The following is a 16,026-nucleotide window of genomic DNA, read 5'->3' as shown; positions in this document are numbered from 1 at the left end:
CATGTTCTTTGTCCTTGCATGTCCCTCAGAGGGATAAACTATTGCTTCTCTGGAAAGAAAGAAGTTAGAAGGTAATCCAGAGACAAAAGTCTGGATATCTAGGATCTGGTTATCTTGATTCTGTTTCAGAATCAAAAATAACCAATTAAAAATATTAGCCTGATACAAGGACAAAAATTCTGTGTGCCCAGAAGTGTTTCAGTTTGTTAGTAGTCTTAGTGGAAGTGAAACTAAGAACATTCATCAGCTTGGTTACTGCATATATATGTTGCTGTACTTACTGCCCTTCCTTCTTTCAGCAAATGAAAATCTATTTCTGCACTTTTGTTACTCTGATTTTCACCTACCAAGAGTCATCTGTAGGAGTCTTCACTTGCTCTGTCTTAACTTAGTCCTACTGCCCAGCTCACACTGTAGAAATGCTAGGGAGGTACTTTACCCTGCTGCCTCAGTTCAGCTAACACCATTCTTTGCTCTACAGATCCAATGAATTTGCAGAGGCAGACCTCTCCTGTGCAAAAGGATGAAGGAAAAGGCACCTCACAGCTCTGTATTCCTGAAGTTGCAATTCCTGAAGCTGCCCCCAGCTTTCTTGAGGGTCTGAGTAACCTCAGAATGATTCTCAGTGCTACTTTTAATTGAAACATCCTGGAATTAATGAATTCCTGATTCTGTTCAATGAGCTGAAGTAGAAAGAGACAGTAGAAAAGAGGAGTAAATTAATATTTTTTCTGCTTAACCCTTCATATTTAATTTGCCATTGGTAAGGGAAATTCAAGTGTTTCAAGAACATATTTTTAAGTTAATTCATTATTTCTCCATATAACAGCAGGAAAAGTTATATATTTACTACAGTAAATTGCTACGTCCAGACTCAGAGTAAACAACTTGGGCAAAACTCTCAGAGCATGCTCCCATTCATAGAGAAGTACTCCACAGTACTCCACAGTCTTAAACAGAAGAAAAACCTTCAGAGGCAGTACTTTGAGAAACAAAGCAAAATCATGCAAATATGTTCATATTATGATTTTTCTACTATGTGAAAGCTAATTTTGTCTGTATCTGAGACATCCAATTCTGATAGGGAAAGCAAACCTCGTGGGTAATATGCATGAATAAAAGGTAATTGCTTTTCCCTAATTTAGTAATCCTAGTTTATCATCCTGCATTCTGTGATTTTAAAATGTGATTTTAAAACAAGAAAATCACAGGAATTCACAAACTCACACCAAATATTTTTGTTTGCACATACTCAGGTCTTACAGATTTATCACCCAGCTGAAACTTAGCAATATTTTAGGCAAATGGAGATTTAGGGGCATTCTGATCTGATAATTTTTTGAAGTTAATAAGCTTATTTTAGATTTGTATTACTGCAACAGACAACCAAATAGCTCATTTGTGGTTTTACTTTGTGTTAGCAATCACACATATTCTCCACTAGCTCTTTTTCCATATAATCTTTCAGGAGAAAGGGGTTGATGTTAATAGAATCTGGGAATTTGGAGATGAAGCAAGCAAATTTAAGAAAGTTGTGGCAATTACTGAAATGGCTTAAACTGCAGAGAGATAAATCAGCCACAAAGTTCTCCTAATCCTGATTAATAACTTGCTGATGAAATTTAGAAACTAATTGCTGCTGCTGAGGCCCTCCTTTGAACTGTGTGCTGGGCATTAGTCATAGAACCAGAAAGCTACTAACCTCATCTGACAAGCTCCCCACACTGCTACAAAAATGGAAGAAGTTTTTAAAGCATTGGTATTGCTCCAAGATCAGCTGCCAGAAAACAAGTTTGGGAAATACAGCTGTATGGGATGTTTTCAACATCTTTTCTCCTTTTATAGCAGAAATTTTGCTTTTATTTACTTGCCAGACCAAAGTCCCTTATGTCATAAAACCAGGGCTCTACATTACTTGGAAATTTCAGCTGGGCTTTATTACCTGGGTACACAAGCAATTGATTTCCAATGCAGTTTGATGACAGCAGCTGGATTTTTAAAACTCCTTTCTCTTACAGAGAGCTATAAATTTCTCATTCTGATCACTATATCATACACTTACATAAATATTCCATGCTAAAAGCTAAAGAAGTGCCAAATTTCAGTGCCCTAAAGAGACATGATTGGGCAAAAGCTGTAAAATTTATTCAAATGCCCAATAGTGGCAGAAACATGTGAGGGTCACACAGCTCAGGACATTACTAAAAGATTAGCAATAAGGTAAATATTTACTGCTAAAAACAGATCACATTGCTAAAGTACTGGTCATCTACAAACCAGAACATGTCTTAAAAATAAACCTCCTGGCATATGAGCACACTTTTCAGACATCTGCATTGAATTCAAAGATGATAAGGAAATTGAGGCAGTAAGAAAAAAAAGCTTTAGACATCACAGTCATTATATAATTTGCCCCAAAAGTATCACAGGATCGCAGAACAGGTCAGGTTGGAAGGGACCACAACAGGGCATCTGGTTCAATCTCCCTGCTCAAGGAGGCTTATCCCAGAGCACACGGCAGAGGATTGAGTCCAGACAGTTCTCAAGCATCTCCAGTGACAGAGACTCCACAACATCTTTAGGAAATCTCCTTCTGTCTCATACATTTTACACAGCAACTACACACAAACTGAGGAATTCAAACCCCATGCTCAAGTTCTCTGGATGCCCATGGGATCGAATCTCGAGTGTCGAGATTTGCCTTTAGATGGAATTGGATAAAACTGGAGTTCAAGAGGCTTTCTGCACTTAAGTGCTGTAGGTACAACAAAGTTAATCTGATCAGAGCATACCAGGATGCCGAGATATTGCTGCTGGCCAGCAATATGTTGTTCAAGCACTCATTTACAAGACTCAGGATTTATGAGGAATCTGAAGAATTGATGATAGGATAGAAGAACCAGATTAACAATATAAGGAACACAGAGTGTAAAGAATGTGGAGACTAGTCTGAGATCAGGTCCTGCAAATTTGGAAGAGAGGCTATAGTACAGAAGGCAACTGTTTTTTTTTAAGGCCTCACAGAAAGATACAAGCAAAGAAAAACATCAATTGCAAGCGAAGAGAGAAGTCAGGATAATCTTCTTGCCTGTCTAGAACAGTCAAACCTTAGAGGCACTTCCATGAGTGTTTCTCTTCCCAAATTCAAACACAATCAGATACTCTGGATAATAAAATTAGACCTACAGAGATCATAATGTCTCATTGCTACAGTTGATCAAAACACTTTATTTCCCTTTCTATATGACTGATCTCCAGGGCTAAAATCCACCAATACTTGGGACACTCTGCTTAGCAAGACAAACATGCTTTTGCAATATGAAAGGGAAATCTGATGTTTGTCATTTTTTAAAACTGCACCATAAAATTTAAGTGGCAAGTTTCATAAAAGAAGACATGGCTTCTAGAGATCACAACCAATGATTCCTCTCTTCTCCCTCAGACAGAAAGCATCTGCAAGAGTCCTACTCAACACCATCAGATGAAGATGGATAATAACTCCCTAATCAGAGACAGAGCTGTGGCAGTGGTTTGTCAGGACATATGTGGAGAGGCCACTCCTGTTTGTTCTACACATAAGCCTACATGCACCAGGAGGAACTGCACTCTGTGGGCTAAGGTATCTGGATATACTTCAACATATGGGAACTCACCATCAAAACTCTTACAAGCTCTTTCTAGTTAAAATCCACACTTAAACTTTCTACAGCAGGATGATGAAGCCAGGAGTTTAATAATAATTTGTGTACTACTGAGGTCATACAGATGTCTTTAGAACCACCCAAATTTCATTAAAGTATCTCATTTTGCATGAGCAAGAGGAACTTCAGTATGTAGAGGGAAGAGGTACAGAAATGGCCCAGTGAAAAAGTATTAAAAAGCAGTAAGAGTTGAACACTCCCCAGTTCACACCTCTTGTGTTAATGGCGATGCTGTTCAACAACACACCACAATAAATAGCAGTACATTCTGAAAGGTACAAGATCTTCCTGCCCTTCTCTCCAAAATAACACTTCTCTCAATGACCTCACAGAACACACTGTAGAGGAAGTTTCTATTCAGAAGATATAGTCAAGGCAATAACACCTGCGCCACTCAGAGCAAATAGTGAAGGCATACAGTTTGCCAATCATGGGACATTGGTTCCCATTGACAACAAAAAGAAAATTATCATTCATTATGAATCTATATTCTCTTCCTTTTTTCATATAAGACCCAAAGAAATATAACATATTTTTCATTATTGCATCATAGTGCACTCAGATCCACAGAGCAAACAAGAAGATAATACATGAAGTGCCATGCCTATGGCTGTTTAAGGTATCATTATTTTTTTTAAAACAGCATTCTGCTCTAATTGACCTCAACCAACAAACTTAATACTTGACATAAGTCAATTAAAGCAAAATGAAATTTGTAATCAAGTTTCACTCCATGGTAAGTAATTTTCTACAAAGAGTTGCAACCAAGGTATTACACATTCAAAATAGAGAACTCCATATAACTCACATCAAAATATAGAATAAACTATCAGCCAGGCAAATTATTAAGTTATTCTGGTCTGTGCTTTTTCAAAGACTTGTAATATAGCCCTACTGATAACCAAAAAGGAAGAACTGCTGTGCCAGAATCCAGGAAATAAAAAAAATAAGCACTCCAAAATTTATTCCATCATTCTCATGAACTAAAACCACGTTTGTGTACATTTACAGACTACAGAGTTCATTCATTTATTTGCTCTATTTCTTACTGTCAATACTATATTTCTGATGGCTCAAATTTGTCATTCGTTCTGCATTCTGTTGTTTGATTGATTCTTGGGACTGATAGGCAGAAATACCTAGGGAAAACACAAATGCTTATGTGTAACTGAATTTCTACTAATGATTATTTTATCTGATGCTTGAGCAATTGTGATGTTCCAAAAAGGAAAGCGTGAAATAGTTTTCTTAGATGTACCATCAGATATATTTTGTACACCTAATTACATTAGGAAAAAACGTGGCTTCCATATAGGCAAAATCCCTCCAAATGCTGCCGCAGTCTGTGAAGACCTGCAGAGGAACCAGTGAGGCTTTTCTGCATTATGTTCAAGTCAGAAGAGAATGCCAGGCACCTCCAAAAGCTGTCTGAACAGTAGCAAGATTACTTACCTCTGCTGAATATCCATTTTCTACATTTTTCATGCCTCAAAGTGCTGAACACCACATTTACAAGACAAACCTCAAGATGTGAACAACAGAAAGTTCTCTGTTTCAACATGAGAGACAGCTAATTTGCTGATTGTTCTGAGTTTGACTTGAAGCATCCAGGAAAAATTAAGTCTGTGATAATTTTTGATTATGTATTACTTACCAGTGCCAAAACTCTCCTCACCACAAAGGGAACAACGTCCAGAGTCCATGAGATTGGAAAAATACCTCCATCCTGCTGGTGTCTCATACACAGGAACCTTCATAACTTTTGCCACTCTGGAAAGCATACAATAAACATCATATGATTAAGATTGTGCTTTTTTTACATAGGATCTGAGGTCAATTGAGGAATAGTCTAGGTCTCATTACATCTCCTGACAGCTGGACCAGAAGTTAATCAAAAACAAAACTAAGAACAGATCAACACTACCATTCAAAACTGATCCTCATCTCAGCACCCAGCTTCAGCTGGAACCCAAGTATATTTATACATTAAGTGTATTATTTTCGAAAATTTAGGACCTCAGTTCAATAGGCTTTACCAGTATTTTCCCTTGTTACTGACCAAGAAACAGCTAGTTTAAGGATGGACAGTTTTGTTATACTAATATTTTAATGGAAGTTAAAGTAGCATGTTGAAGCACCCTCCTTTACAAAATACAGGTAGTCAAATATCAAAATAGTTGAAAGATATTTTTACTTCCTGCAATGTGTTCAAAGACAAGACAATACAGGAATGCTTCCATTAAGCAGTATGTTCTTTAAAAACCTTTCTTAGTCTCAACCTGAATCTCAATTTATTTTCCCTGCATCCTATCATGTAATACAAGAAAGCCTCTCACTGGCTTCATCACCACATCTGGGTGATGTGCTGGTGTTTTCAAGAACCAAAATTAACCACCTTATAAGCTGGATGTGCACTCTTTTCCCCAGCTTGTTAACCGGTAAATATTCCTGTTATAAACGATAATGAGAAAAATCATTTCTTGGACTAAAAGAACAGAAAGAAAGAAAACCCACCCAACAACTCTAAAGAACTGTAAATCTCAATATGAGATTTATGCAAAATGGGTATTAGCAGTCTTCTTTCTAATTGTATTTGCTAGTTTTCATTGTGTGCCTAGGGTTTTCAGAACCAACTGTTTTATAACATGGAAATAAGAACTAAGACAAGGTGAAGCAATCTGACTAATTAGCAACAAGCTTATGATTGCTTCAACTATCATACCTAACAATATTTCTTAAGGCAAGAGAGTTTATTTAATTTTAACTCCAGTCAAGCTAAAGCAAAGCAGATTAATCAAAGATAGATTCAACACAACACAACCTGTCTAAAAGTGTCAAAGCAGTGAAAGTAGTCACCCTTCTGATAAAAAAGCCACCTGTTTTCTGATGGCACATCTCTCTGTCTTACATTAAGTGCATAAAGTAGATGGGATAAACTGTCAAAATATGCCAGCACTGATCCCTTCAAATCCTGGTACATAAATTATCTAAATGAGAGAATCACAGAACTGGCAAGGTTGTAAGAGACCTTCAAGATCATATAGACCAAATGCCAACCTAGCACCATAATCACTGCAGGTGCCAAATCAAGACACCTCTTGAATACTTTGAGAGTTACTCCACCATCTCCATGGCAAATTTATTCCAACGTCTAGCCACTCTTTCAGTGAAAAAAATCTTTCTAATACTGAATCTGAACTTCCCCTTGCACAACTTAAGGCCACTTCCTCTTGTCCTTTCACTTGATATGTGGCAAAAGAGATTGACCCCTACCTGGTTACAACCTCCTTGCAGGCAATTATAGAGTGATAAGGCCTCCCCTTTTCTCCAGGCTACACAACCTTAGCTCCCTCAGCTGCTCCACAGAGGACTTGTGCTCCAGACCCACCAGCTTCACTGCCCTTCTCTGGACATGCTCCAGCACCTCAGTATCATTATCCAAGTACAGGGGGACAATCCCTGCCCTGCTCCTGCTGGCCACACCATTGCTGGTCCAGGCCAGGATGCCATTGGCCTTCTTGGCCACCTGGGCCCTGCTGGCTCATGTTCCGCTGCGGTCAGCAGCACCCCCAGCTCCTTTTCCTGTGGCAGCTTTGCAGCCACTCTGCCCCAGCCTGTGGCACTGCCTGGGGTTGCTGTGACCCCAGGGCAGGAGCCAGCACTGGCCTTGTTGAACCTCACACCATTGGCCTCAGCCCATGATCCAGCCTGTCCAGATCCCTCTGCAGAGCCTTCCTGCCCCCCAGCAGATCAGCACTCCTGCCTGATGGTGATGTTTGTGAACTGACTGAGCTGAATTCTATCCCCTCATCCAATTGATTGATAAAGATGTTAAACAGGACCAGCACCAGTATTGAATCCTGGGGAACACTACTAGTGACCACCACCAATTAACTGAATTTAGTTCCATTCACAACCATAAGTGGTGGCTCTACAGTTCAGCCCTTAAGTATTCTCTCTGAAATTTTTACACCATTAGTCTGCACGGTAATGTAGTCTCCAAATCAATCTCTCTTTATCTAAGAATATCCATTCTCTAAGCTATTCTCTCCTATTCAGCCTAGGTGTTCATATTACATCAAAAATTAGTGATTTTTAAATGAGATAAGAGTAAGAATTTCTGATATTTATTTGAAAAGAGACCAAAACGTACGTGAAGAAATGGGTATTACCAAAATTTTTAATCCTGAACCCAGATTTCATACCTTTAGTTTAGAGGTAGGGGTGGGTATGTACCTCCTTGTGTTTATTCAGCACTACATGTATTATTAAGCCTTAGAAATGCTGTTCCATAAAGGAGGTTTCACAGGGCAGAGCTGAACGTGTTTCTGTCTGTCTCTTCAAAAAATCAAGAACATAAAAGAATTTAATTTCTGTGTGACAATAACTTCAGACTGAAAACAGGGCTGTACTGCCAAGAAAAGAGAAAACAATAAACCAGAAGGCAATACCCGACATGCTGGCAGAGCAAAACCAATGCTCTTAAGGTAGCCTAACAATACAGCTGGAATACGTTTGCTTGCAGAAATGTTCCCATATCCTGGTAAAGCTTTTGCAGAAGGAAATCCTTTCCCATTTACTTTTCTACATTCCTGTAGCTGGGGAACAAATAGCCTAGGATGGACTTAAACCTGACCAGCACTAAAAAAGCTTCAAGAATCTGTAGCTGTTTTCAAAGAGTTCTATACAGGCCAGCAATGAAAATACAGATGTTGTTTCTGTTGGCATGTGGGCTCACTTTGTACAGAGTTTATAGTATGAATAGTTTGTAGTAGGAATATGACAGATTGTTCCATGCACCTTTTTTTCTTGTTGTTTCTGGCTCTAAATAATTCAGCAGAGTAAGTAAGCAGAAGTACACTGAAAATTAAGCATACTCCTTTCTTACTGACATTTTTCTGAAATAAAGAATTATCACTGGAAGTCTCAAAAAACGCAGAATGTGCCTTTATGCAGCCTATAGATGTTCACGGCGAAAAATCACCAGAGAAAAAATGAAAGGGGGATTCCCACAGAAAGTTGCAAAAATTCTCAAAGCTGCAGACTCTGAGAAATAATATGCTGCATTAGATCAAACACATAATCACACAAAATACAGGAAAACACCCTCAGAGGAAGGAAACTAATATGTGACGGTGAAATTACTAGATCTTCAAAGCCATGGAAAACAGAGATTAAATGTGGGAAAGGGGAGGGATTTTTAAAGCTCTTACATCTACATCTTTCTAAACTAAAAATACTACTGGGTATTCAGTAGAGGACAAGTTTTTTTAAAAAATCTTAATTTTTCCAATTTTTTTTTCTCACTCTGTACTTATCAATCTGCTTTTTAATAGACAAAACTCCTAAATCAGAGCTTTCAATCATTGATACAAGAGGCCAGATATTTTTTTAAACAAGTTCCAGTTGAGACTGGTAGAATCCCTGTGGACCAAAATTTGGAAATTAGTTTCTGTGTTCCGCTGAACTGAACATTTGCAGCACTATTTAATGGAGCATATGGCTTCCTGACAGGCTTGATAGATGCTAGGCAAATAAATAGGATAAGGATTTCAGGAACTTGCAACTCTGCAAGAACTGCTGGTGAGTCACAGTAAAGTTTTTTATCTTCAACAAATCATCGGTCCATTAATTACATTTTACAGTGTTTTCAGAAATGCACCGTAACAGGACAGTTCAACAAAGACTATGTGTGTTCAGCTTTTTAAGTTTCTCTTCTTTTTTATTACACTAGATATATACTTACACTAGAATCCCCAAATCTGGGGAGTTAGAAATGTAAAGTCAAGTAAATGTAAAGAGTTTTGTCTGTATAAGATCTCTTGATGAGAGAGGATACTACTTCTCTCAGGAAGTGAGTCTTGGAACTCGTACTGCAAGTGGTATTTATCTTGTAGAAGTGTCAGATAACACAGTAAATTTTATATATCCTTAGATATGTATAATGCATCATCAACAAGATACTGATGCAGCAGTGCACCTGTAAGGGTGGTACCTCAGGCTCTCAGCTTTCATGCTGTAGGTACTGGCTGTTAAAAGGCCTGACTTAATGGATGGAATATACTTCCAGAGCAATTCAAAATAAAAACTGGGAAAAAATATGCCCTATAAATAGGTTCATTTCCCTAGTCTATTTGAAGTAAAGACATTCTATTTATGTCTAATCACACAGTTGATATACCTGTGTTTATATGTTCCATGAGTATGAACTGTGTTGAAAGAAGACAACAAACTATGGACATTCTGTTTCTTGTCATCTTGGACATTTAATGGGAGTGACTTCAAACACTACACTTGCTTGCTTTCTTTTTGTGTAAGTGCTCACTACATCAATGAGATTATGCAGTAAAGTTTCTTCCGTCTGTGTTTGGCAGTAATTACCCCTTGCTAGGCTTGGAAACAGAGTATTTACATTTAGAGCCAAACTGAAAGGTAGCCTTAGTTATAACCTTAGAATAACCTTAGTTAGTCTGCCCATATCAGAATTAATGGCATTTATGTTCCCAGGATGCTGAAATAATAATTATGGAGAAAAAAGTTAAAGAGTAGACTATACTTTTTGTCATTACTTGTTATTTAAAATTATACTTTGTGAATGTAAAAAAAAGCAGGAGCAGATGCTTTTAAATGTGGAGATAACAAAATGAGTGAAAATGGGAATATAAATTATTGTACAGCTCCATAGTTAAATTTACCTTCCTACTGTTTCACAGTTTCACTGTAATTTTTATTTTGAAGAGCTAGTCCCACGCTACCTCTACTAACTGCCCACTTTATTTTCAAACATAAGAAGAATGTATACAATGCAACACTGAAAATTAGTTTGAGTTATTTCATCTCTAGCAAAGAGAATTATTGGAGAGTTTAGTACCAACACAGAAATGTGAAGCCAATTATTGAACTCCACAATAAGTCTCACTTAAGCATGGGCTGGTCAGCTCATAATAAAGGTAATAATGAACATAATTATAGTCTTCTAATGAAGATTAGAATTTTTAAAAATTTCCTGACAGAAAAAAAAAAAAAGTAACAGCTAGTTCTAACATTACTCCTGAAAGACCTAACAGATTAATGCGGAAAACTTTACGAGGCAACTGGACGACTTATTGTACAGATTCACATCTGAATATCCAAGGTCTTCTTCCTTATACTTCATGGCCATCTACATGTCACCTAACCAGGAAAACAGAGGGTACAGGACCCTTGATAGCCCAGATTATTTTCCTTGGAATTGTAAAAATATTAGCCTGATAAACTGTGTAAAAAATATTTTCATTTTTAAAGCACTTTTTTTTTAATTTAAAAGTGTTAAAGATCCTTGTGATAACTTTCTTTCAGTTTTCAGTAAACACAACAGACTATTTTTCACAGATAGGCTTATAAAACAAAGTGGTCCTTGATGGTATCTCCCAGACACAGTGGTTTTGCACTAGCAAAACACCTATGACACCAGCAAAATGACCCTTACATTAACAAGAGTCAGAGGAATGTTTTCTCTAATCTAATAACTACAATGCCACAAAAACATCCCGATGAATATAAATCATTCAAATACAACAGCCTGCAACAAGCTGACTTTCTTGTGCCAGTGAAACTCTTACAACTTCCAAGAATAGATCAGTCAATCAGACAGAATCATCCTGCCAAAGTTGTGATGCCTGTTCACCACAAAGATAAAGGTCACAAAACTGGGGGAAGGGCTTTCTGCGACAGGTCTCATGAACTTGTAAAGATGTGACTGGCTAGAGTTTTATATTGTAGGTGAAATGCTGTCTAGGGTAAACTGCAGCACCACTTTCATTCTGGAGTCTGAACTTGGAGGAATAATTAGGTATTAATGAAAGAAACACTAGAGAAGCAGCTATAGCATGTCCTTGCCTCTAATCTTCCATCACCTGTAGGTATCAGCTGACATGTGAAAGATGCTAATAGGCACCTAGATGAACAGGCTTCAAAACACTGACTGCTGTTCCATGATTCCACTGATTTTCAATCCTACTCCTCTCTATGGTGCCAGCACTGAGGTAAACAAGGTGCTGTAATTCAGAGAACAGCACGTCTCCCTCTGCAGAAGGGTAAGCACTGACAGGCACTAACAATCAGGAATTGAAGGAATTTGTGGGACAGACGTGGGCCACTGAAGGATAGCGTGTTGCAGCAGCACTCCAAAAGAGAACAAACCTCTGTAAAGGTTTCTTTCAGAGTTACTATGGCTATAGAAGGAAAGGTTTCTCACTAGGTCTTCTAAATCTCTACTTAGCCACTGAAGTAGTCTTTGTTATCTAATCTCCAGCTGATAAAGCCTCATTTGATTTTAGGTCTGAAGCATATTTTATTTCAAAGACAAGACTATTATTTGACTGAAACTAACAGACAATGTTTTTCTTTCCACTTCTGTAGTTTTGCTTCATGCAAAGAATTAAACATATCTCAATGAGGGACCTGCATCTGATTTATCAAGAAGATAATTTCTCTACCTTAAAATAAGTCTTCACACAATCTAACCTAGCCTACAAACCTTTGCATTTAATATTTTATTGCCTGAGTTGCTTGGATTTTTTTTCTAACAGTCTGGACACTTCTAAGGTCAACACAAGTTATTTCCATTTGCCTACATCATTTCTGCTACTCTTTTATTAAAGATACTGGGTTGACTGTTTTCTAACCATATACTACAGAATTTGTCTTAAGTGTTCTTGCAACCAGACCCAAAATTTAATGGTTTCATTCTTTTCGATCACTCTCTTCAACATTCAAATTTCTTCTGCAAAAAACACCAGATTATTTTTTAACTTTCTTGACACCATATTCACTGCCTGAGTAGCCACCAAGTACTTATCCCAGTCTCACTGCATGGTATTTCCACTTGTCCCTTCTTCCCAGTGTTGGAGAGCTCTTTCTTACTTCATTTTTCAGCTTCTGAAGTCTAATTAATCTCAACTTTGGTCAGTTCTCCCTTCATTCTTAATATTTCTTGGGATGCAAGAGTCACAAACCAAATGGTTGTAACTTTTTTTTTTATTATTCCCATTTCTAAGTCTTCACTTTTTATCTATGCAACTGCAATAGACTGTGAGAAATTCACAGTAGTAGCAATGACAGCAGAAGCACTGGCACCAACTGTAATATGAAATAGATGCTCTGCTTCTGGATGTTTTCACTCTGTCACACCACCTTCCCTTAAAAGGCTTCAACTGCATATTGTGCAAGGAGCAGAACTAAAACAGCCACCTCCCTTATATGGTCAAGTATTACAGTGTTACTCCTTCCCAGTCTTTAATTTATTAAGCAAAAAGCAGTGGAATGCTAAGCCCTCGCACACAACACAGATAACCAGGACATCACTAAGATAAAACTCAAGCTGTCATGTCTGCCACAAAGGCTGTCAGGACCCTATGGCAGAGAAAAAAATTAGGTAGTAAACAAGTTCCCTTACTTTTTGCTTTCTAGTATGCCACATGTCACAGAGAACAATCATAAAAAAAAATCAATACAGAAAAAGCATATGGAGACACTTTAACTATGAAGCATCTAAAAAAGTTAGGATTTTTTTTGCTTTCTTTCTCCCAACCCCTGCAATGTTTTAACTAAAATACTTATTCCAGTGCAATAAAGGTATGCTGAACCAAGCTCGGGTGTTCAGGGGTAGTTTCTGTCTTGAAAACTGGCAATTTCAGATGGATTTTTTTTTAGCTGATAATAGTCCTGAGTAATGGATTGCTAATAATTGCAGAAATCATCAATAAATTCTAATCAGTACTATGTGAATTAGCTTTCTATCAATGGAGCCTCCTGGCATTCATGTAATATAACGTGCCAAAAAAACATCCAGTATTTTCTCCTGCCTCTCAGTCTCACATCGGCCTCTCTTTGTTTTTGAAATCTTTCAACAGCAAAAACTAAAAACTGCTCTAGCACAAAGGCAAAGTCATAAAATCATGAAGTCACAGAATCATAGGATGAGTTGGATTGCAAGTGACGTTGAAGATCATCAAGGATCTTGTTCCACAGTAACAATGGAACTAGATGCGACAGGTAAGGATGCCACCCACTACCTCACATTGCTCATAGCCCCATCCAACCCTTCTAGGGTTGGGCTGTCCACAACTTCTCCAGACAATCTGTTTCAGTGCCTCACTACCCTCACAGTGAAGAATGTTTCCTAATTTCTAATCTAAATCTCCCACATTCAATTTGAAAAAAATCCCCCTTGTGCTATCACGATGCGTGCATGTGGAAAGCTGTTCTCCATTTTTCATAAGCCCTCTTCAGGTACAGAAAGGCTCCCCCAAGATCTCCCCAGGACCTTTTCTGCTACAAACTGAACAACCCCAAGTCTCTCAGCCTGTCCTCACAGGACAGGAGCTTCCAACTTCTGATCACCTTCATGGTCCTCTTTTGGACCTTCTACAACAGGTCCACATCTTTCTCGTGCTGAAGATCCCAGAAGTGGATGCAGCTCTGCAGGCGGGATCTCACAACAGCAGAATCCCCTCCCTGACCCTGCTGGCCACCCCTCTTTATGATGCCATTGGGACCATGTCAGAGGCATAACACCAGCTTAGGTATATCACATCTGTCAGTCTTACCTTGTCAGCCACAGTAGTCACTGCATCCTACAAGGACACCAGGCTGGTCAGACACAATTTGTCCCTAGCAAAGCTGTGCTTCACCTCCTTGTCTTACATGTGCCTTAACACTGCTTCCATAAGGATCTTCCCCATGATCTTCCCAGGCACAGTGGTGAGACTCACCAGTCTATAGTTCCCAGTCTTCCTTTCTCCCCTTTTTAAAACAGGAGTGATGTTTCCCTTTTTGTAGTATCCAGGGACTTTGCCTGACCACCATAACTTTTCAAATATGATGGAGAACGGCTTGGCAAGAATATCATCCAATTCTCTCAGGAACCTTGAGTGTATCTCATCAGCCTTACAGACTTGGGCCTATTTATCTTCATCAAGTGGTCACATACCTGCTCTTCACTGCCAATGATATGAACTTGACTCCCCCAGTCCCCACCTGGAGGTTCAGATACTTGAGAGATGTGGAAAGTCTGACTTCCAGTGAAGACTGAGGTGAAGTATTCATTAAGTACCTCAGACTTTTCCCCTTTCTGTTTTCACCATTCTTCCTTCTCATTTACCACAGCCTTTATTTCTGGCCTTCTTTTTCTGAGCTATGTACTTATATAATTATTTCTTGTTATTCTTCACATCCCTTGCCAAATCCCATTCCATCTATGCCTTAGCTTTCCTGACCCATCCTTATACATCTAATCTGTGTCTTTATACTCTTCCCAGGTCACCTGTCCTGCTTCCATTCACTATGCACTTCCTTCTTATTTCCTAGTTTGAGAAGCAGATCCTTGCTCAGCCATGCCAGTTTCTATCCCTCTCTCTTTGATTTTCTAAACACTGGGATGGAAAGCTCTTGTGCTGAAAGAAAAGTCATCTTAAAGAGTTGCCAGCTATGGCCTGCTCTTCTGTCCTTAAGGACAGTTTCCCAGGGGATCACACTCGCTAATTATTTAAACAACCGGAAGTTTGCTTTTCTAAAATTCAGCACCCAGTCTATGTTCCTTTCCAGGCCCGTGTTCCTTGGGATCATGAACTCAACCCAGGCATGGTCACTACATTCCAGTCAGTCTCCGATCTTAACCACTCTAATGAGCTCATCACTAGAACTAGTCCAGGCCCAGTAATGCTTCTCCTTCGCTCAGTTTAGCCAACAAATCCATGAATACAATCTACCTAGCTCCTATCTTCTAATACCACAGACACATACAAGCAACTGAGCTACATGGAATTCCTGTTCAGCACAATCACCACCATACCCAAGGAACATTGTGTGGACAGTCAGATACTTAGCTTTAAAGCTCTAAACCAAACAAATTTAAAAATTAGTATCTCCCTTTGGCTCCTTGAAGTTCACTGGACTTCATCTGTCTTCCTTAGGAGCAGACTTGCACCATCACAAGGATGATTAAAGCACTTATCCCAGAACTCAGGCTCCCCAATACCCACAGTGAGGTTTCGGAGTCAATTATATTCCTTGTTGCCACCTGTAGGTCATGATGTGAACAGACAGCTCCATATTCACACCACCAGTTTTTCTACACAAGCTCAGCAGCACCTCAGTCAAATTTACAAGCACCTTGTGCAACACACAAAAAAGACAGCACTCTTGAAAGTCCTTGAGACACTTTACAAAATAACGAAAAACTAATTCATGTCCCAGTCCCCACAGCTAACGTTCCAATTCTATCCCAAGGGGTAAAAGTAAAGTCACATGCTTAACTGCATAGCCAGCTACAAGAGCCAGGGGA

At 38.7% G+C, this 16,026-nt stretch overlaps 1 protein-coding gene across 1 annotated transcript in view; it reads right to left on the bottom strand.

Moving 5' to 3' along the window:
- Positions 1-16,026, bottom strand: part of PGM5 (phosphoglucomutase 5) — a 66,886-nt gene that overhangs the window by 17,882 nt on the left and 32,978 nt on the right. Inside the window, exon 7 of the mRNA XM_039729904.1 lies at positions 5,356-5,471. Coding sequence (XP_039585838.1) covers positions 5,356-5,471 — 116 coding nt within the window. The remainder of the gene's footprint in view (positions 1-5,355; positions 5,472-16,026) is intronic.

This window comes from Passer montanus, unplaced genomic scaffold (assembly GCF_014805655.1).
Source record: "Passer montanus isolate IOZ18808 unplaced genomic scaffold, ASM1480565v1 scaffold7, whole genome shotgun sequence".
Lineage (NCBI taxonomy): Eukaryota > Metazoa > Chordata > Aves > Passeriformes > Passeridae > Passer > Passer montanus.
The sequence above is the reverse complement of the archived record's forward strand: the minus strand, read 5'-3'. Positions and strand labels throughout refer to the sequence as shown.